This window comes from Bufo gargarizans, chromosome 6 (genome assembly GCF_014858855.1).
Source record: "Bufo gargarizans isolate SCDJY-AF-19 chromosome 6, ASM1485885v1, whole genome shotgun sequence".
Lineage (NCBI taxonomy): Eukaryota > Metazoa > Chordata > Amphibia > Anura > Bufonidae > Bufo > Bufo gargarizans.
This window is the reverse complement of record NC_058085.1, coordinates 351,326,051-351,347,234: the sequence shown is the minus strand read 5'-3', so window position 1 is coordinate 351,347,234 and position 21,184 is coordinate 351,326,051. Positions and strand designations below refer to the sequence as shown.

At 42.9% G+C, this 21,184-nt stretch overlaps 1 protein-coding gene across 1 annotated transcript in view; it reads left to right on the top strand.

The window, feature by feature from the left end:
* Window positions 1-21,184, top strand: part of LOC122942210 (alpha-2-macroglobulin-like protein 1) — a 273,571-nt gene that overhangs the window by 132,795 nt on the left and 119,592 nt on the right. Inside the window, exons 16-18 of the mRNA XM_044299709.1 lie at window positions 5,039-5,218; window positions 12,423-12,534; window positions 19,344-19,493. Of these exons, the coding sequence (XP_044155644.1) occupies window positions 5,039-5,218; window positions 12,423-12,534; window positions 19,344-19,493 (442 nt within the window). The remainder of the gene's footprint in view (window positions 1-5,038; window positions 5,219-12,422; window positions 12,535-19,343; window positions 19,494-21,184) is intronic.

Sequence of the window (21,184 nt, the reverse complement as noted above, 5' to 3'; positions counted from 1 at the left end):
CATCTCCGCCTCATATTTATCTCTATTCATCATAACCACCCCACCCCCTTTATCGGCGGGCTTGAATATTAGATCCAGATTCTGTTCCAGATCCTTTAATGCCTTCCTTTCCCCAAAAGTTAAATTATGGGATATCCTACTTGTATCCATTTCTTCTAATTCCTTCAATAGGCCTGTTTTAAATGCTTCAATACATTTTTGATTTTTCTTTTAAGTTTGTGTGCACAATTTCCTCCCTTTCCTCTATCTTTTTATTTTGTGGGACCGGGTTATTCATCCAGTACTTTGCCATATTAATCTTTCGAATGAATTTGTGTATATCTAGGAACATCTCAAATTTAAATATCTTCTGACTAGGTGCATATTTTAATCCTTTACTAAGAACGCTTTTTTTTCATCTTCCGTTAATTCATGGCTACTCAAGTTGAAAATTCCTCTTACATTTCCTTGTTTCTCTTTATTTTTGGGCTTATTCTTCCCCTTTCCCTGTTTTCCTCTACAAGACTTCTTTTTTGGGGTGTTCTTATATTCTGCTCTTTTATTTCCCCCTCCCTCTGTACCCCCTTTATGCTTTGATGGGGAAAATTTTGTTCACCTTGCTGTATCGACCTCAATCTCCCTCCTTCACCATTCTCTTTCATCCCACTCTCTATGTGACCATTCACCTCATAGTTGGTTCTTTCTATATTCCCTCTACTTTCATACTGAGTCGGACCATAATTGTCCTGTGGTCTCCACCTTGGTTTCCCTTTATAGCCTCCTCCTTGATATGGCTGCCTATATTGTTGTCTATATTGATATCCTCTATAGCCACCATTCTGTCCATAGTTCCCATTATATTGTCCTTCATAGTTGTGTTGATACACATGATCCTCGCTTCTCTCAAAATTACTAAAGCTGGGCTGGTATATGCGGTCATTATCTCTATTAGGTTGATATGTATGATCATTATATCTATTGTAGTGGCCATAGTTATGCTGCGGCATCTGATTATTAAACTGGTGATTTCTGACATAATTATTTTTATTTTTAAAAAACTTTTGCCTTCCACCCCCATTCTCCGAGTTCCTAAAACCTTCAGTGTGATATCCTTGATTAGGATTATTACCACTTCCTTCATTCACGTGTGTTACATCTGACATTATCTGTATTGTGTCTCTATTTTTATTTTTCCATTTATAAACTAGATCTGACTTATAGTCATTACTAATCTTTATATACCTCTTCTGCTTTTTACCTCTTATATCTTTTTCTGATTTAAAAACCGCTTCCTGACATTGTTTGCTACATTTGTCATATTCACTCCTATTCACACCTTTCAGCGGTTTAATAACCTCATGTAGTTCTTCAATTACCTTATTAATCTTATTCAACTTATTTTTCCGAACATTAATAATATATTGCATCACCTTCCATGCACATTCATTCAGGACTTTTTCCCAGCCCACCAGATCCTCCTCCTTCTCTGTAATCAGAGGGAGTTGCCATCTTAATCCTTCTGGGATCTTGCCTTCCATTAAGAACCGCTCCAGGGAGGCAATATCCCAGGTGGTTCTGACCTCCCTAATGAATTCCCTTTCCAACTTTACAAACAATGTCCGCATGTCATCAGTCCCTTTCTCCATTTCCACAGGAGTATCACAAAAGACATCAATGTTACATTTAAAATTAGCTCTGAAATCAAAAATGTCTATGTTGGTAGCAGGACTTGACAAACCCACAAAACACTGTATACACTACGTGCAGAATTTTTAGGCAAATGAGTATTTTGACCACATCATCCTCTTTATGCATGTTGTCTTACTCAAAGCTGTATAGGCTCGAAAGCCTACTACCAATTAAGCATATTAGGTGATGTGCATCTCTGTAATGAGAAGGGGTGTGGTCTAATGACATCAACACCCTATATCAGGTGTGCATAATTATTAGGCAACTTCCTTTCCTTTGGCAAAATGGGTCAAAAGAAGGACTTGACAGGCTCAGAAAAGTCAAAAATAGTGAGATATCTTGCAGAGGGATGCAGCACTCTTAAAATTGCAAAGCTTCTGAAGCGTGATCATCGAACAATCAAGCGTTTCATTCAAAATAGTCAACAGGGTCGCAAGAAGCGTGTGGAAAAACCAAGGCGCAAAATAACCGCCCATGAACTGAGAAAAGTCAAGCGTGCAGCTGCCAAGATGCCACTTGCCACCAGTTTGGCCATATTTCAGAGCTGCAACATCACTGGAGTGCCCAAAAGCACAAGGTGTGCAATACTCAGAGACATGGCCAAGGTAAGAAAGGCTGAAAGACGACCACCACTGAACAAGACACACAAGCTGAAACGTTAAGACTGGGCCAATAAATATCTCAAGACTGATTTTTCTAAGGTTTTATGGACTGATGAAATGAGAGTGAGTCTTAATGGGCCAGATGGCTGGATTGGTAAAGGGCAGAGAGCTCCAGTCCGACTCAGACGCCAGCAAGGTGGAGGTGGAGTACTGGTTTGGGCTGGTATCATCAAAGATGAGCTTGTGGGGCCTTTTTGGGTTGAGGACGGAGTCAAGCTCAACTCCCAGTCCTACTGCCAGTTTCTGGAAGACACCTTCTTCAAGCAGTGGTACAGGAAGAAGTCTGCAAGGTAAGAAAAACATGATTTTCATGCAGGACAATGCTCCATCACACGCGTCCAAGTACTCCACAACTTGGCTGGCAAGAAAGGGTATAAAAGAAGAAAATCTAATGACATGGCCTCCTTGTTCACCTGATCTGAACCCCATTGAGAACCTGTGGTCCATCATCAAATGTGAGATTTACAAGGAGGGAAAACAGTACACCTCTCTGAACAGTGTCTGGGAGGCTGTGGTTGCTGCTGCACGCAATGTTGATGGTGAACAGATCAAAACACTGACAGAATCCTTGGATGGCAGGCTTTTGAGTGTCCTTGCAAAGAAAGGTGGCTATATTGGTCACTGATTTGTTTTTGTTTTGTTTTTGAATGTCAGAAATGTATATTTGTGAATGTTGAGATGTTATATTAGTTTCACTGGTAAAAATAAATAATTGAAATGGGTATATATTTGTTTTTTGTTAAGTTGCCTAATAATTATGTACAGTAATAGTCACCTGCACACACAGATATCCCCCTAAAATAACTAAAACTAAAAACAAACTAAAAACTACTTCCAAAAATATTCAGCTTTGATATTAATGAGTTTTTTGGGTTCATTGAGAACATGGTTGTTGTTCAATAATAAAATTAATCCTCAAAAATACAACTTGCCTAATAATTCTGCACTCCCTGTACAATAAAAATGAAAATGTCAGTCCTGTGTCCCAAAACACGGACACTTATCTGCGCTGCTGGTTCCGGTGTAGTGTGGTGGGTATTCACACTGAAAGTCAAGTAGTTAAAGGTTTGAAACCGCGCTGCTAATGGTTCAGTCAGACGCTGCACAAGTGACAGAAATAGGGTATTAGCCTTCGTCCTCCACTCTCAAGGATTCGATCCTCCTCAGACCGCCTCCTCTGTAGGATTAAATGACCAGCATATAGTGAAGTACCCTCTTAGTTGTTAATAAAAAAGGGTTTTATTCTACTCACAAACAATGGTAGATCATAGGCATATCACAATTAGTGAAAACAACTTGAAGTCCTGCCCGACCCGGGTTTCGCTCTCTGGCTTCCTCAGGGGCGACAACTGCGCATGTCCACAGCTGGGTCCTTTAAATAGCCCAGTCTCCCATTATCAGACCGTGGAAATCACTCCCAATCAAAATTTTTTTTTATTTTTTTAATGCATGATAAAAGCAGTATTCATAACATATCCTTAATAGGAACATTCATATCCTTATAAAACAATATCAGCCATACACCAAATTGTATCAAAAATCTATTAGAAAATATCTTAAATATACAATATACTTTTCCATATATCTCACATAGCTGTGCCGCAGCTTTATCTTATATACAACCTTGTCACCATATTTCAACTTATCCCCTTTCTTACTCAACCGCGTTTTTGTATTAACATGCTTATATGGTGACAAGGTTGTATATAAGATAAAGCGGCGGCACAGCTATGTGAGATATATGGAAAAGTATATTGTATATTTAAGATATTTTCTAATCGATTTTTGATACAATTTGGTGTATGGCTGATATTGTTTTATAAGGATATGAATGTTCCTATTAAGGATATGTTATGAATACTGCTTTTATCATGCATTTAAAAAAAACAAAAAACATTTTGATTGGGAGTGATTCCCACGGTCTGATAATGGGAGACTGGGCTATTTAAAGGGCCCAGCTGTGGACATGCGCAGTTGTCGCCCCTGAGGAAGCCAGAGAGCAAAACCCGGGTCGGGCAGGACTTCAAGTTGTTTTCACTAATTGTGATATGCCTATGATCTACCATTGTTTGTGAGTAGAATAAACCCTTTTTTTTATTAACAACTAAGAGGGTACTTCACTATATGCTGGTCATTTAATCCTACAGAGGAGGCGGTCTGAGGAGGATCGAATCCTTGAGAGTGGAGGACGAAGGCTAATACCCTATTTCTGTCACTTGTGCAGCGTCTGACTGAACCATTAGCAGCGCGGTTTCAAACCTTTAACTACAAACATTTTGAAGTTAACCCTGACAGTCAACATTCAAACATTTTAGCCTATTAAACACAATTAGGGCAGTAATATTAATTTGCAAGGTGGGTGCTCCTACCTCCTCACAAACATAGCACACGCTAGGGAACTTAGCAGGCACCTCTTCAGCAGGAGCTCAGGAAGTCCTTACTACTGAGAAGGCCCAAAGTTGTCTGAAACGTCAATCTTCTCCATGGGTTGTGTCCGGTATTGCAGCCCAGCCACATGTAAGTGGATGGGTACAGGTGTGTATGAAGTTAACCCTTCAGTTCTATACTTGTGCACAGCCAGTTCAGTAGTAGAGAGTAATGTGTAGAAAGTGGAGACAAGTAGATATACCCAAATGTGTTCATGCAGTAAATTCAAATTAAAGATTACATTAATATTCAAACGTCCTTACTTTTTTATTTTTTTGAAGGTTTTCAACCTCTTTCCCTCCTTTGATTTTGGATGGTATGATCATCGTGTCCAGGAAGATGAACCTTCATGTGGATTTCTTCCACCATTCAGGCCTTTTTTCCCCGATTCCGTGATTAGAAGGCCAATAAGACCATGGATCCCCAGAGATGAGACTGTGGATGTATACAGCATGTTTGAGGTAAAGTACATGAATTAATACAAAATTACATAAAGCATCAATATATACATAAAAAATAATGTAAAAGCTTATAAAGAGCATCTGTCAGCAGCTTTGTGCCTATGACACTGGCTGAACTGTTACATGTGCGATTGGCAGCTGAAGACATCTGTGTTGGTCCCATGTTCATGTGTGCCCGCACTGCTGAGAAAAATGATGTTTTAATATATGCAAATTAGCCTCTAGGAGCAACGGGGGCGTTGTTATTACACCTAGAGACTCGGTTTTTTCTGCAAAACATAATTTTTCTCAGTAATGCGGCACATATGAACATGGGACGCCTTGCCATAAATTAGATGAATCATATGTCAGCGCAAGGGGGAAACTAAGACCGGCACCATACAGTATGTGTAAAACGGGTCTTAGTCATTAGTGTTTAATGTGACAATTGTAGCATTTAAATGTCTATCAGTCGAGAAATTACAAGTGCGACATTTATTTATAGTGCACTGAAAGGATATTTCACATATCTGTGTATATATGGCCAATTCACAATGGCATACACATCATAAAGGCAGCTTGTGCAACTGCGATGGTTTCCTTTGGGAAAAAAAGCTGGTTAGTTTCATCCCCATCGAAATTAAGTTGTAACAACCTAGCAAGACTTCCTTCTCTGGAGGTATTGCATACACCATAGGAGAGATGACACCTGGATTGTGTAAATGGTAAATGGCATACAGGGGGAGATCATCTTTATTCAGGCCCTGTTTGATCTCTGTATAGATATATATATATATATATATATATATATATATACAGTACTGACCAAAAGTTTGGACACACCTTCTCATTCAAAGAGTTTTCTTTATTTTCATGACTATGAAAATTGTAGATTTACACTGAAGGCATCAAAACTATGAATTAACACATTTGGAATTATATACATTACAAAAAGTGTGAAACAACTGAAAATATGTCATATTCTAGGTTCTTCAAAGTAGCCACCTTTTGCTTTGATTACTGCTTTGCACACTCTTGGCATTCTCTTGATGAGCTTCAAGAGGTAGTCACCTAAAATGGTCTTCCAACAGTCTTGAAGGAGTTCCCAGAGATGCTTAGCACTTGTTGGCCCTTTTGCCTTCACTCTGCGGTCCAGCTCACCCCAAACCATCTTGATTGGGTTCAGGTCCGGTGACTGTGGAGGCCAGGTCATCTGGCGCAGCACCCCATCACTCTCCTTCATGGTCAAATAGCCCTTACATAGCCAGGAGGTGTGTTTGGGGTCATTGTCCTGTTGAAAAATAAATGATGGTCCAACTAAACACAAACCGGATGGAATAGCATGCCGCTGCAAGATGCTGTGGTAGCCATGCTGGTTCAGTATGCCTTCAATTTTGAATAAATCCCCAACAGTGTCACCAGCAAAGCACCCCCACACCATCACACCTCCTCCTCCATGCTTCACGGTGGGAACCAGGCATGTAGAGTTCATCCGTTCACCTTTTCTGTGTCGCACAAAGACAAGGTGGTTGGAACCAAAGATCTCAAATTTGGACTTATCAGACCAAAGCACAGATTTCCACTGGTCTAATGTCCATTCCTTGTGTTCTTTAGCCCAAACATGTCTCTTCTGCTTGTTGCCTGTCCTTAGCAGTGGTTTCCTAGCAGATATTCTACCATGAAGGCCTGATTCACACAGTCTCCTCTTAACAGTTGTTCTAGAGATGTGTCTGCTGCTAGAACTCTGTGTGGCATTGACCTGGTCTCTAATCTGAGCTGCTGTTAACCTGCGATTTCTGAGGCTGGTGACTCGGATGAACTTATCCTCCGCAGCAGAGGTGACTCTTAGTCTTCCTTTCCTGGGGTGGTCCGCATGTGAGCTAGTTTCTTTGTAGCGCTTAATGGTTTTTGTGACTGCACTTGGGGACACTTTCAAAGTTTTCCCAATTTTTCGGACTGACTGACCTTCATTTCTTAATATAACGATGGCCACTCGTTTTTTATTTACTTAGCTGCATTTTTCTTGCCATAATACAAATTCTAACAGCCTATTCAGTAGGACTATCAGCTGTGTGTCCACCTGACTTCTGCACAACGCAACTGATGGTCCCAACCCCATTTATAAGGCAAGAAATCCCACTTATTAAACCTGACAGGGCACACCTGTGAAGTGGAAAATATTTCAGGTGACTACCTCTTAAAGCTCATCAAGAGAATGCCAAGAGTGTGCAAAGCAGTAATAAAAGCAAAAGGTGGCTACTTTGAAGAACCTAGAATATGACATATTTTCAGTTGTTTCACACTTTTTTGTTATGTATATCATTCCACATGCGTTAATTCATAGTTTTGATGCCTTCAGTGTGAATCTACAATTTTCATAGTCATGAAATAAAGAAAACTCTTTGAATGAGAAGGTGTGTCCAAACTTTTGGTCTGTACTGTATATATGTATATATATATATATATATATATAGTAGAAGAAAAAAGTCCAGTGGGAGCACCAACCAGAGTGCGGGTGCACGGTCCAACACAGGGCAGCGGCAGACCCCAAAATTTGTACAAAGCGAAGAAGTAGGACTGCACTCCAAATGTGGTAAAAATAGCAGTGATTTATTCACCCATAATATGGCAAGACCTGCCATATTATGGGTGAATAAATCACTGCTATTTTTACCACATTTGGAGTGCAGTCCTACTTCTTCGCTTTATATATATATATATATATATATATATATGAATATAGTAGCAGAAGGACCCGGTTATATTTCAGCTATTTGATTTAATGTTTGCGTGTGGGTTTAAAAGATATCCACTGTGTCCCCCATAACAGTGACCTCCACAGCACCCCTCCCTCATAGTGACCTCCACAGCAGCCCAACCAGTTAACTTTGACCTCCACAGCCCCCCGCCCTCATAACAGTTTTCTCTACAGCGGCCTGTCCCCTTAAAAGTGACCTCCACAGTGGCCTGCTTCTTTAACAGTCACCCCACAATGCCCCGCCACCTTAAAAGTAACCTCTACCGCACACTACCCCCTTAACAGGGACATGCACAGTGGCCCGTCCCTTAACAGTGACCTTCACAGCACCCACCCCCTTAACAATGACTTCTACAGCACCTCACCCACTTCAAATTGACATCCACAGAACCCCGCCACTCTTATTGTGACCTCCACAGTGCCTGTCCCCTTAATTATAGTAAGAAAAGGTTCTGATCAGGCGCAAATTCACAGGTTCCAATACGTCTCTATAGGTGAATCTTCTTTATTTTCATAAAAGGTAAAATGGTGTATAGAACAATGCATTTCGAGGCTCAAATTGTCCCCTTCATCAGGTTAACAGTAGTCACAATAGCTAATAGTAGATACAGGTATATATAAGTGTCCCCTTAATTATGACCTCAACAGCACCCAACCCCCTTAACATTGACCTCCATAGTATCCCGCCTCCTTAACACTGACTTCAACAGTGGCCCACATCCTTTACAATGATCCTCCACAGCGATCTAGCCCTCAACAGTGACCTCTATAGCATTTTTCCCCCTGACAGTGACCTCCATAGTTGCCTGTGTCTATAACAGAAACCCCCTACAGTACCTTGCACAGCGACCCAGCCCCTTAACAATGGCCTGCATAGGGACACTTCCCATTTAACAGTGACTCACCCACTGCACCACACCCCCTTAATATAAGACCTCCACAGCACCCTGCCCCTTAATATAAGACCTCCACAGCACCCTGCCCCTTAATATAAGTGTAATGCAAGGCTCCAACAAACAGACCAGTGATGAAAGCAAAAAGGTGTTTATTCACCAGAAACATAAACGTCCAGGACACTTGCTGGTAACAAGGAATAATAACAAAAAACCAGGCAAGGACATTCCAGGAATAGTCCCAACCAGTGCTGAATGATGCTGTGCACTTGGCAGTCGAGTCACTCCAGATCTTGGGTCCGCTGTAAGGACAAAGTTCCTGGCAGTCTTCAGTCACTAGGAGTTGTGACCTATACCTGGTTGAGGGAAAATAACAGCGGGCACTGATCACCCTGAGAGACCTCCTTTTAAATGCCTGCTGACCAATCCCAGGGTGCCAAGTGTCCACTACCATAGGTGAACAAATTGCCCTGCACCTGAGTACAAGGCCTAAGGCAATCACAAGTTGATTAACCCATGGCTGGCTCCCTAATCCACTTTGCTCTTGTGAGTCAGTATAATATGCGCCACTGGTCGACGAAGTGCATAAGAAGCGCGTACTCGCGACCGTGTATCCCTTTGCGAACCTGCCCTCGTGCGTACGCACGGACGCACGGACGCATGATTGACTCAGCGCGAGTATGCGAGCGCGTGGACCCAGATGCGGAAACGGAAGTCGCAGGAGACACCGGAGACAACCCTGGCCGCGGCGTCTTGTCACTCGCCTGGCCACTCTGTCCCCGGGACTCCGACGGTCCTCCCCTCCGATGTCCACGCGAACGCATCTCCGCACTGGCTCGCAAAGGGGTCAGCGCTGGTGCATCAGAGACACACATAACCTGTCCCGCAACTCCACGAGGACCCCTCTTGGTTCCCCTGGAGTGCAAAGCAGGTGAGGATCTTACAATAAGACCTCCACAGCACCCTGCCCCTTAATATAAGACCTCCACAGCACCCTGCCCCTTAACGGTGACCTCCTAACAGTGAAGAAAAATTGTTGAGTTGTTGGAAAAATGGTGTAACTGTGTATGTCAAGACTGAAGGACCTGCAAGTTTGTATTGGATAATAAGGGTCATGTGACTGTATAAATGGCAGTTAGTATGTGAGTGAAGCTGCAAGCTCATATTGGCTAATACATTTTTTGGGGGAATATCTCAGGAATGGTATAACCTAGAGATCTGAGGCCCGGTCTAAAACCTTCCCAAACACCTGATGTCCTGATTTACCTATGTGCCAAATTTGGTGCAGATCGGTCTAGTCGTTTGGCTGTGCATAAAAAAATGACAGAATTATATCTATATATATATATATATATATATATATTTATATATTATATATATACTAGCTAAAAGATCCGGCTTCGCTCGGGTATATTTAGTCTATTTCATTTAATGTTTGTGTGTGTCGTTAAAAGATATCAACACTATCCACTATAGCAGTGACATCTACAGCACCCTGCCCCAAACAGTGACCTCCACAGCCTCCCACCCCTTAACACTGCCCCCCCACAGTGCCCCATCCCATAAAATTGGACCTCCAAAGCAGCTCACCCCCTTAACTTTGACCTTTACAGTAGCCCTTCCCCTTTAACAGTAACTTTCACAGCATACCACCCCCTTGACAGTGACCCCCCACAGGGGCCCACCCTCTTAACAGTGGCCTTTACTGGATGGGGGGGGGTGTCCTTTTGAACAGCTCACTGTACTATCTGAGTGAGTGCAGGGAGAAAGTCACCCTCCCTCCCACCTCTGCAGCTGACAGAAGTTGATTTTTACCTTCATTTTTTCAATCCCTGTCGGCTGAGGAGTGGAGGGGTGTGGCCTAACCACATCGGGGTGTGGCTTAGTGGGACCTAGAGGTTGATTTTTACCTTACGTTTTTCAATTCCCGTCAGTTCAGGAGTGGAAGGGGGCATGGTCTAAACAAGTCAGGGGTGTGGCTTCATGGGACCTGGGGGTGGGGTTTTAAGTCTTTTGAGGGAGGACACATTGTGGTAGGGGAGGTGTCTGGGCTCCTTCCTGCAAGAGTGAGGCCCCTCTGGGCACCTTATTGGCTCATTTGCATACAAAATAAACTGGATTTTCAGAGGATAAAAATATCTAATGCTGGCACATCTTGAAATAAGGTACTAAGTGCTATTAGGCCATGGCTTTATTTCAATAGCCATTATCTTTGTGACAGATTTTCTTTAAAGCTCTCCTACAGCAGTGAAGAAAAATGGCTGGGTTGTCATGAAAACCTGGAGTAAAACTGTGTATGTGAGGGCTGGAAACCTGTGAGTTTCCATTGGCTAATAAGGATCATGTTAACAAGCTTCTATTGGCTAATGCATTTTTTGGGGAATATCTCAGGAACGGTACATCCTAGAGAGCCGAGACCTGGTCTAAAACCTTCCCGGACACCTGATGTACCTGTGTGCCAAATTTCGTGATTGTAAATGCGACGGTACAGATTCCTTTAGCGGACATACAAACACACACACACATACTCTCAGCTTTATATATTAGATATATCTCATATATATATAAAATGAATTTCTGTCTGTCTGGACGTTCTTTTTGCACGACCAAACGACTGGACCGATCTTCACAAAATTTGGCACACACGTACATCAGGTGGCCGGGAAGGACGTACCACTCCTGAGATATTCCCAAAAAATGACCCACGTTAGCCAATACAAGCCTGCAAGTCTTTCTCTTCAAATCCCAACTGCCATAAACACAGTTTTACTCCAGGTTTCCATAACAACCCAGCCATTTTTCTCTACTACTTAAAGGGGGGGCACTGCAGAGGTCGCTGTTATTAAAGGGGCAGGCACAGTGGAGGTCGCTGTTTTTTAAAGGGGCAGGCACTGTGGAGGTCACTGTTATTAAATAAGAGGGCACTGTGGCGGTCACTGTTATTAAAGGGGCAGTCACTGTGAAAGTCACTGTTAAAGTGGCAGCCACTGTGAAAGTCCCTGTTAAAGGGGTGTCACTGTGAAAAGTCATGTGAAAGGGGCGGTCACTGTGAAAGTCACTGTTAAAGGGGCGGGTCACTGTGGAAGTCACTTTTAAAGGGGCGGTCACTGTGAAAGTCACTGTTAAAGGGAAGGTCACTGTGACAGTCACTGTTAAAGAAGTGGTCAATGCTAAAGGGATGGTCACTGTTAAAGGGGCGTGCACTGTGGAGGTCACTGTTAAAGGGGCAGGCACCGTGAAGGTCATTGTTAAAGGGGCGGGCACTGTGGAGCTCAATGTTAAAGGGGCGGCCACTGTGGAGGTCAATGTTAAAGAGGCGGGCACTGTGGAAGTCATTGTTAAAGGGGCGGGTACTGTAGAGGTCACCGTTATGGGTGAAACTGTCGATATCTTTTTACTACACACGGAAACATAAAATGAAATAGATAAATATAAGCCGGGTCCTTCTGCTAATATATATATATATATATATATATATTATATTATATATATATATATATATATATATATACATATATATATATATATATAAAATTTAATCTATTTTTCTTTGTCACTTTGTGTTTCCTCATAGGCCATGCGTTTAAAAATAATAACCACTGCACATATTAAGAAAACTGTAAAGTGTCATGATTTTGTAGTTACCAATGACAGAACATTTGAAAGAAATGTTCTTGTTGCTTCTGGTAAGTTACTAGTTACCTTTTTATATAAAATCTAGATAATGAGACACACTTGCATCCTCTATGAAATAATAATTCTAGATAATTACTAGGAACTTTGTCTATAACTTTCCTATGCTAGCGGAAGGGGAATGATTGTCAATGTATTCATGTCTGAGAGGAATAACAGAGGAACGGCACAAGCCCAAGCTCTAAGGAAACCCAGAATTAATACTACATGGAGAATACAAGTATTTATTACAGTAGACATGTCAGGAGTACGAATATTCGAATAGCGAATTTTAGAATAAATCGTTTTTATTGGCATTTTCTGTGAGTTGGCAAGTTAAGCCATAATTTACAATATTTCAAAGTATACAATATATGCCTATGCTTGCTTATAGGACAATAGTATACAAATATAGATTGCATATTTGGTAAGGTCTGTAACAAATAGACCATAACATTGAGGGGTAAAGGGGGGGGGGCGGGGGGACACAGGGAGGGAAAGAAGGGGTTGTGAGATAATCCCTATCACAGTCTACCCAAGTTTGAGGGACCTGTTTCCACTAGGCATTCATGTTACCCTCACATCTCAGTGCGGGAATCTCTCAATAATTCAGGGGGAATAGTTGGAGTTATGGAGCCATGGATCCCAAGTGAGTAGCCTGGACTTAAGGGGGATAACAGTGGGAGGCATTAAGCTCTCATATCTACATGACTTGTTAACCTCTTGTATAACCTCTGCTATAGTCGGTGAAAACCGATTGCTTCCAATAACGTGTAATAATCAGTTTAGCGCTAAGTAGGACATGTCCTACTATGTTCCTGCAGTCTGGGGGGATGTTATGTATACCCAAGAACAAGAGAGCCAGTTCAGGGCAAGGATCCATAACCTGGGCTAGTATCCCAGAAATCAGGTCAAAAACACTGTGCCAGTAAGGGGTGATTACGGGGCATGCCCATAGGATATGGAGTAAAGAACCTCTAGCTCCGCATTCTCTCCAGCAATTGGGGATGCAGGGTAGATTGTATTCAGTCTCTGTGGGGTGAAGTACAAGTGTAGGAGGGTCTTCAGCCCCGCTTTGTAGTGGGTAACACATTTGAAATTAGAAACCAGAAATCTGATAGCTGATAGCCCAATCTTCGTCTAGAAATGATTTCCCCAATTCCGTTCCCCATTTTTGTGGATGGGTAAAGTTTTGGCAAAAGTGGCTTTATCTCCTAAAACATCATACACATATCGCGTAGTATGTTTTTTAAAGAGGAACGGGAACTGGAATAGTCTCAATATGTCGGAATTTATTGAGGGTGGGTCTTGCGTAATCTTTGCAATAAAGTGTCTGATCCTAAGAAAGTTGTAGAATTCTGTATGCGGCAATGCGAATAAGCGGTGGAGAGAATCAAAGGGGAGGAGACAGCCATATGACAAGATTTGAGATATAGAAGTAATCCCTTTTTCCCGCCAATTTGTCAAGTTAATGTCAGGGATGGTTAGTTCCTGTGTTCTTATAGTGGCATGAGTTAGGAGGGTGGATTTCGCATCCTTCTGAACATTGTGAATTGTGGACCACAGGTTGCAAACATGCTTTATCGTAAGTAAATCACTGTGCGGCTGGGATGGGTCCCACAGTAGATGGATCAAGTAATCTTTTAAAGAAGCGTGCTTTATAGTGGATGATTCAATCTGGATCCAGGCTTTTGTGTCATCTGGGGTCCACCATTCCCGGGCGAAGGAAAGTGCTATTGCTCGGAAGTAGTCCCTAATATCAGGAAGGCCTAGTCCGCCAGCGTGCTTTTCTTGGATAGTAATGCCCGTGCTACTCTAGGTTGGGTTGGGCCCCATATGTATTTACCCAAAGTCATCTGTGCTTTTTTTGAAAAATGTCATAGGGATCGGGATTGGGAGGGCTCTAAATATGTATATAAACTTAGGAAGGGTCATCATTTGAAATGATGCCACGCTACCCACCCAGGATAATGCTTTCATAGAGAAGCTGTTAAGGTCGCTCAACATGGTATCTAGAAGGGGAAGGTAGTTTCTATTATAAAGTAGAGAGCAAGGAGAGGTAATCTTAACCCCTAAGAATGGGAGCTCTGATGTTTGCCAGTCTAAGTCATGAGAGGATTTTAAAGAGGCTACCTTTGCTAGTGGTATGTTAATAGGGAGAGCTTGAGATTTGGCATTGTTGATTTTATAGTAGGAGAGGGACCCATAGTGTGCGATCATTGTAAGGGCAGCGTCTAGTGAGTTACTGGGGTCGGTTAACGTGAGAATGATATCGTCCGCATAGAGTGTGATTTTGTGGGATCTGTTACCTATTTCCATTCCAGCTATTCAAGGTGAATTCCTAATAGATTCGCCAAGGGTTCCAGTGCCAGGACAAACAATAGAGGTGATAGGGGGCAACCCTGTCTGGATCCGTTAGTAATTTCAAATGGATCTGACACCACTCCATTAACCCAGACCTTTGCGGACGGAGAGGAATATAAGCTGTGAATAGTCTGTAGTATTTGCCATGAGAATCCCATTTGGCGGAGTGTAGAGAATGTGTAATCCCAGTGCAAGCGGTCAAATGCTTTTTCCGCATCTAATGTGATCACTAGCATTGGGAGGTTATGTATTTCAGCGCAATTAAATAAGTCTACAATCCGTCTAGTGTTGTCAGATGCTTGTCGGACAGACACAAACCCAGTTTGGTCAGGGTGGATCAGAGAAGGGAGGAGAGGAGCTAATCTATTGGCGATAATCTTGGCAAAGATTTTATGTCGGAGTTAAGCAGTGAAATAGGGTGGAAATTCTGGGGTACACTAGGCACTTTGCCAGGTTTTGGGATAGTGACTATTAGTGCTTCCAACATGTCCGAGGGGAAAGAGTGTCCGCCCTGCACCGATTTAAACATCTCAAGCATGTAGGGAGCAAGAATATGCTGAAAGTGGCGATAGTATTCATTAGAGAGTCCATCGGGACCCAGGGATTTACCCATCTGGAGAGACATGACAACCTTATTAATTTCTGCGAGTGAGAATGGTGCATTGAGGGACTGTAATTGTGTTTGAGTGAGAGTAGGAAGAGTCGCCTGTGTGAGGAAGTTCTCTAGCAAGGTAGAGTAGTTGTAAGGAAGAGGAGTGCTATCTTTTAGGTTGTAAAGCGTCTGGAAATATATTTAAAATTGGTTGGCAATCTCACGGGGATCTGTCAGTTTTGCTTTATTTATGGGGTGGAGCAAATGTGATATTTTGGACTTCGCCTGTTGAGTTTTTAGTTGTTGCGCCAAAAGTCTACCCGCTTTATTGCTCTGAGAGTAGTATTTGGAACAAAGCCGTAGGAGAGATTTATGGTAGTTTTGGAAAAGTAGGCTACTAAGCTTATTCCGTGCTTCTCTAAGCTCAGTGGAACATTGAAAGGTAGGAGCGGGCTTGTTTATGGCCTCCAATTTAGCAATGTGTTCTAGGGTTTGTGTAATGTCTCGCTCTCTGAGCTTTCTTACAGTGGAGTTCAGTTTAATCAAAGAGCCTCGCATATACGCTTTGTGGGCCTGCCACAAGATAAACTTGTTCGAAACTGAGCCATTGTTAAACTGAAAGTATTCATTCAATTGTGTAGAAAGCTCTAATACATATTTTGGGTTGTTAAAGAGAAATGTGTTATTCCTCCAAATAGGGGGTCTTGTCGATTGAAACTGCTCCTCAAGGGTGATGGTAATCGGGGCATGATCTGACCATTTAATAAGGCCTATGTCAGTGGAAAGTGTATGAAGTAGAGCAGTGTGATCTACCATGTCTATTCGCGAGTAGGACATATGTATTGGGGAGAAAAAGGTAAAATCTTTTTCAAGGCTGTGCTGCATTCTCCATACGTCCGTAAGGCCCTCAGAGTGCAGGAAAGCAACAACCCCTGCATCTGGTCGCCTGGTAGGGGATGTGGAGTCAATAGTGGGGTGTAGGACGGTGTTAAAATCTCTGCAAAGGATTACCTTCCCTTGTTTGAGCTTATTCACATTGCGCATGAGTTTATGTAAAAAAGCCAACTGGTGGGAATTAGGGGCGTATAGGTTAACCAGTGTGTACGTAATGCTGTTAATAGAGCAAACTAGAATAATGTAACAACCTTGTGGGTCAATTTTGGACTTAATCGGAGTATATGCAACAGTGTTTTTGACTGCGATCAGGGTACCTCTCTTTTTCTTGTCACAGTGCGAATGCAGGATAGTAGGAAACAGGCGGTGGTGTACTCTTTCGGCGTCTGCTTGCAGTAAATGAGTTTCCTGTATACACAAAACATCAATGTTAGCTGTCAGAGCTTCTTTCCACATATAAGACCTTTTCTGAGGGCAGTTAAGGCCTTTAACATTAAGGGACATGATCTTGAGACCCATGATGTCAAAGGGAAACTGCTAATTCAACCTCTGGAGAGAGTGAGGGAATTCAATGTTTAGCGTTCAAAATCAATAAGACAGATTTGCAGGCACTGAAGGTTCTATAGTAGGAAAGAGAGTGAGGAGAGAGAGAGAGGGAGGGAAGAACAGCAATCAAAACAAATGAGACTGAGGTAACGCCTAAGACTTAGTAGGTACTGAACAGGACGGAAATAACAGTAGAGGCAGAGACAGGGCGAAAGTTCAATTCTAGATTTGGAATAAACCAAAAGGATTAACGGTGACAGAGGACCTGCACCTAAACATGTAAATTACTGTTCCAACGCCCAGGTAGGGTAACACAGAGAGTCCCAGCATAATAGACAGAACAGTGTATCGCCACTACGGTAGTCCCCGTTTCCAGGTTTCAGCTATAGGGGATAAACTCAGGGCATCAGCCCTCTGTCGAGTGTGGGGTAGCAGGAACTACGGTGGCAAGGTCAGCGTCCCTATTACTGGAGGACAATGGAATCTGCCAGAGAAGGAGTAGTTGTTTCCCTTCTTCCAGGGTCTTGATGGCGTGCGTTTTTCCGTTCTTGCGGATGAGAATTTTTAGGGGGTAGCCCCATTTGGAGGGGAAGTCATTATCCCTGAGGGCAGTAGTAATAGGCTGTAGTGCTCTGCACTGGCGGAGGGTGACCATAGAAAGGTCTGTGTAGAGTTTAATCTTCTGGTATGGAGCAGGTAATAAGGACTTATTCCTCGCTGCCATCATGAGTGCTTCTTTGGTATGAAAGAAATGGATATGCGCTGAAGTATCACGCGGAATGTCAGGGCCAAGGTGTGGCGGTTTAGGAAGTCTGTGGGCCCTGTCAATGATCATATCAGGGATTAGGATCTGTGGCAACAGTGCCCTTATTAGCCCTTTCAGGTAAGTTTGCAGATCCTGGGGGGCAACATCTTCAGGAATACCCCTGAATTTTACATTGTTCTGTCGGGAACGGTCTTCCAGGTCTGCCATTTTCAACTTGACAGCTTCCAGCTCATCAGCCATGGCATTATGGTCACCAATTATAGCATTTTGTGATGCTGCAAATTCACCCATTTTCACTTCCACATGCTGCACCTTGTCCTCTGTGGTCTGCAGCCTGGCCGAGAGGGGGTTAATCAATCCAGCTATATCTGTCTGCAGGGAGGATTTCAGGGCTAATAACATATTTTAAGAGAGTCCTCAGTAACTGGCTTATCTGAGGTGGGAAGCAATTGGAAGGGATCCAGGGGTGGAATATTGTGAGATGTGTACTCACTCAGCTGTGGATGGCCTCCGATATGCACGATGTGCGGCTGAGGATGCTGGAGCTGTTCCCGCCGCGCCATAGGACGGGCGCCATCTTGGATCCTATGCAGTGCTTGCCCTGGAGCTCTGGCCTCTTCTGGAGTCGGTGGAAGCTACGGAGGCGACACATGCAGCAGGTTAGTGCTGCCAGATACGTCCGGTGGGGAGGGAGAGCGGGCTGTGAGCACAGGGGACATCGTGCTGATAGGGGATCCTAGTGCCGCCTTGTCTGCTCCATCGGCGCCATCTTTAAATCTTCCCCAGTCAAAGTATCTCTCTAAGTTTCCGTCCTGCATTTTCTGTAAATGCTTTCTAGTTTTCCCCATAATGTCGGCGGAGGAGTAGTGCATCTGAGGGAGCCAGTAGATGCTGCTATGAGATGGATTAGGACGGGCAGGCAAGATTACAGTCGCTGAGGTGCAGGAGCTCTTCACTCAAGCGGCCATCTTGTTCGGCAGCCTAGCCACGCCCCCGAATAGCGAATTTTAATCGCAAATATCGGCATTTAAAGAATTCACAAATATTTAGAATATAGCGCTATATATTCGTAAAATTGAATATTAGTTTTTTTTTTTTTAACACAGTACACATCAGGTGATCATCCCTCCCTTCTTCTAGCTTGTGGGCCATTGAGAAGGCTTTGTCACAGCTTAGCAACATCCCTAGCAGCCAATAGAATAGTTGCCTACCCCTTACTATATAAGAACCTCCCCAGCAGCTATTTTCTAAAGATTATTGCAGTTATGAAAGAGACAGCAGTGTCATTGCTGTGCTCTGTGCTTTGTGTTATTACATTAGACAGTTAACCTATATATACAGTACAGACAGACCAAAAGTGCACACTCTTGGCATTCTCTTGATGAGCTTCAAGAGGTAGTCATCTGAAATGCACAGGGAGCTCTTGGAAAAATAGTGATACACAACAAGCGCAGTACATTTTGCTTTATTTGGTTACGTTCCTCCCACTCTATTAAATTTGTGCACAATTTCAGCAAGGCGGTCCTCAGTTGTGTACAGGTAGCCCTATATTTTCAAGGTCTGTTTTACAGGGCCAGTCAGTGACCTATATGATAGATATCCAATAATTGGCACTGGAGATTGTTGTTTTTTCTTATATCTTTGTATGTATTTATTTTAAGCAGCCCTTCCTGGACCCGCAGGCGCACCGCCTGTATTAAAAGATGTTGCAGTAGACGGCTCATCATCACAGCCAATACCAATGCCAGAAGAAAGTGAAAAAGTAAGAACAGATTTTCCTGAGACCTGGATTTGGGACTTGTTGCTCTTGGGTAAGTTATCACAAGGAAACTGCACAGACATCTATTGATTTGAGCTGTTTTCTTCCCAAAAATAGAACCACGCAGGTCCACATGATGCACATAGTATTGCAGCTCAGCCACATTAACCTCAATTGTATGCAAAAAATTGTCAGTTTTCATAATTAACAGAAAAATCTTTGTGAACTTTCAAACAATTAAGTTTTTTTTCTTTGCTTGCATTAAAAATTAAAAGGACCTTTAGATTAAATGTTCTTTTTTTAGTTAGATATGCCTAATTTATTATTATTATTATTTTAGAATGGGACTGCTCCCGCTATAAAACAAAAAAATTCCTGATGATTTTCAGACAAGATTGTCTTTTTAAAGGGTCACTATGGTGAAAACTTGTGATCTGTTATAGGGATTAGGGATGAGCGAACTCGAACTGTATAGTTCGGGTTCGTACCGAATTTTGGGGTGTCCGTGACACGGACCACGAACCCGGACATTTTCGTTAAAAGTCCAGGTTCGGGTTCGGTGTTCGTCGCTTTCTTGGCGCGTTTGTGACGCTTTCTTGGCGCTTTTTGAAAGGCTGCAAAGCAGCCAATCAACAAGCGTCATACTACTTGCCCCAAGAGGGCCGTCACAGCCATTGCCTACTATTGGCATGGCTGTGATTGGCCAGAGCACAATGTGACCCAGCCTCTATTTAAGCGGGTAGTCACATAGCGCCGCCCGTCACTCTGCTCTGATTAGTGTAGGGAGAGGTTGCGGCTGCGACAGTGGGGCGAGATTAGGCAGATTAACTTCTACAAAGGACTTGAATCGATCGATCTGCAGCTGTGCATCATTGAGCTGCTGAAATTCAATTGCTCACTGTTTTTAGGCTGCCCAGACCGTTTGTCAGTCACTTTTTTCTGGGGTGATCGGTGGCCATTTTGTGTCTTGTGGTGCGCCAGCACAAGCTGCGACCAAGTGCATTTAACCCTCAATGGTGTGGTTGTTTTTTGGCTAAAGCCTACATCAGGGTGAAGCTGTCATACCAAGTGCATTTAACCAGCAATAGTCTGTTTATTTTTTGGCCATATACTACATCAGGGGCAAGCTGCGCCTGTCACCAAGTGCATTTAACCCTCAATGGTGTGGTTGTTTTCGGCTAAAGCCTACATCAGGGTGAAGCTGTCACACCAAGTGCATTTAACCAGCAATAGTCTGTTAATTTTTGGCCATATACTAAATCAGGGGCAAGCTGCGCCCGTCACCAAGTGCATTTAACCAGCAATAGTCTGTTCATTTTTTGGCCATATACTACATCAGGGGCAAGCTGCGCCCGTCACCAAGTGCATTTAACCCTCAGTAGTGTGGTTGGTCAAGCTGTCACACCAAGTGCATTTAACCAGCAATAGTGTGGTTATTTTTTGGCCATATCCCAGTCTAATTCTGTCACTAAATCCATACCGGTCACCAGCGCTAATACTAGGCCTCAAATTTATATCCCGCTAAATCTGTAGTTACCGCTGTACTGTTGTGGCTGGGCAAGTTATTTAGTGTCCGTCAAAGCACATTGTCTGTTACGGGACCTCTCTCCTCTGCCTGGGTGCTGGGCCTAAATTTATGAAAATGGACTGTTGCAGGTGTGGTGACGTGAAGCCTGATTCTTGCTATGTATTGAAGACTGATTCTTGCTGACATGAAGCAGACTCTGTTACGGACCTCTCTCC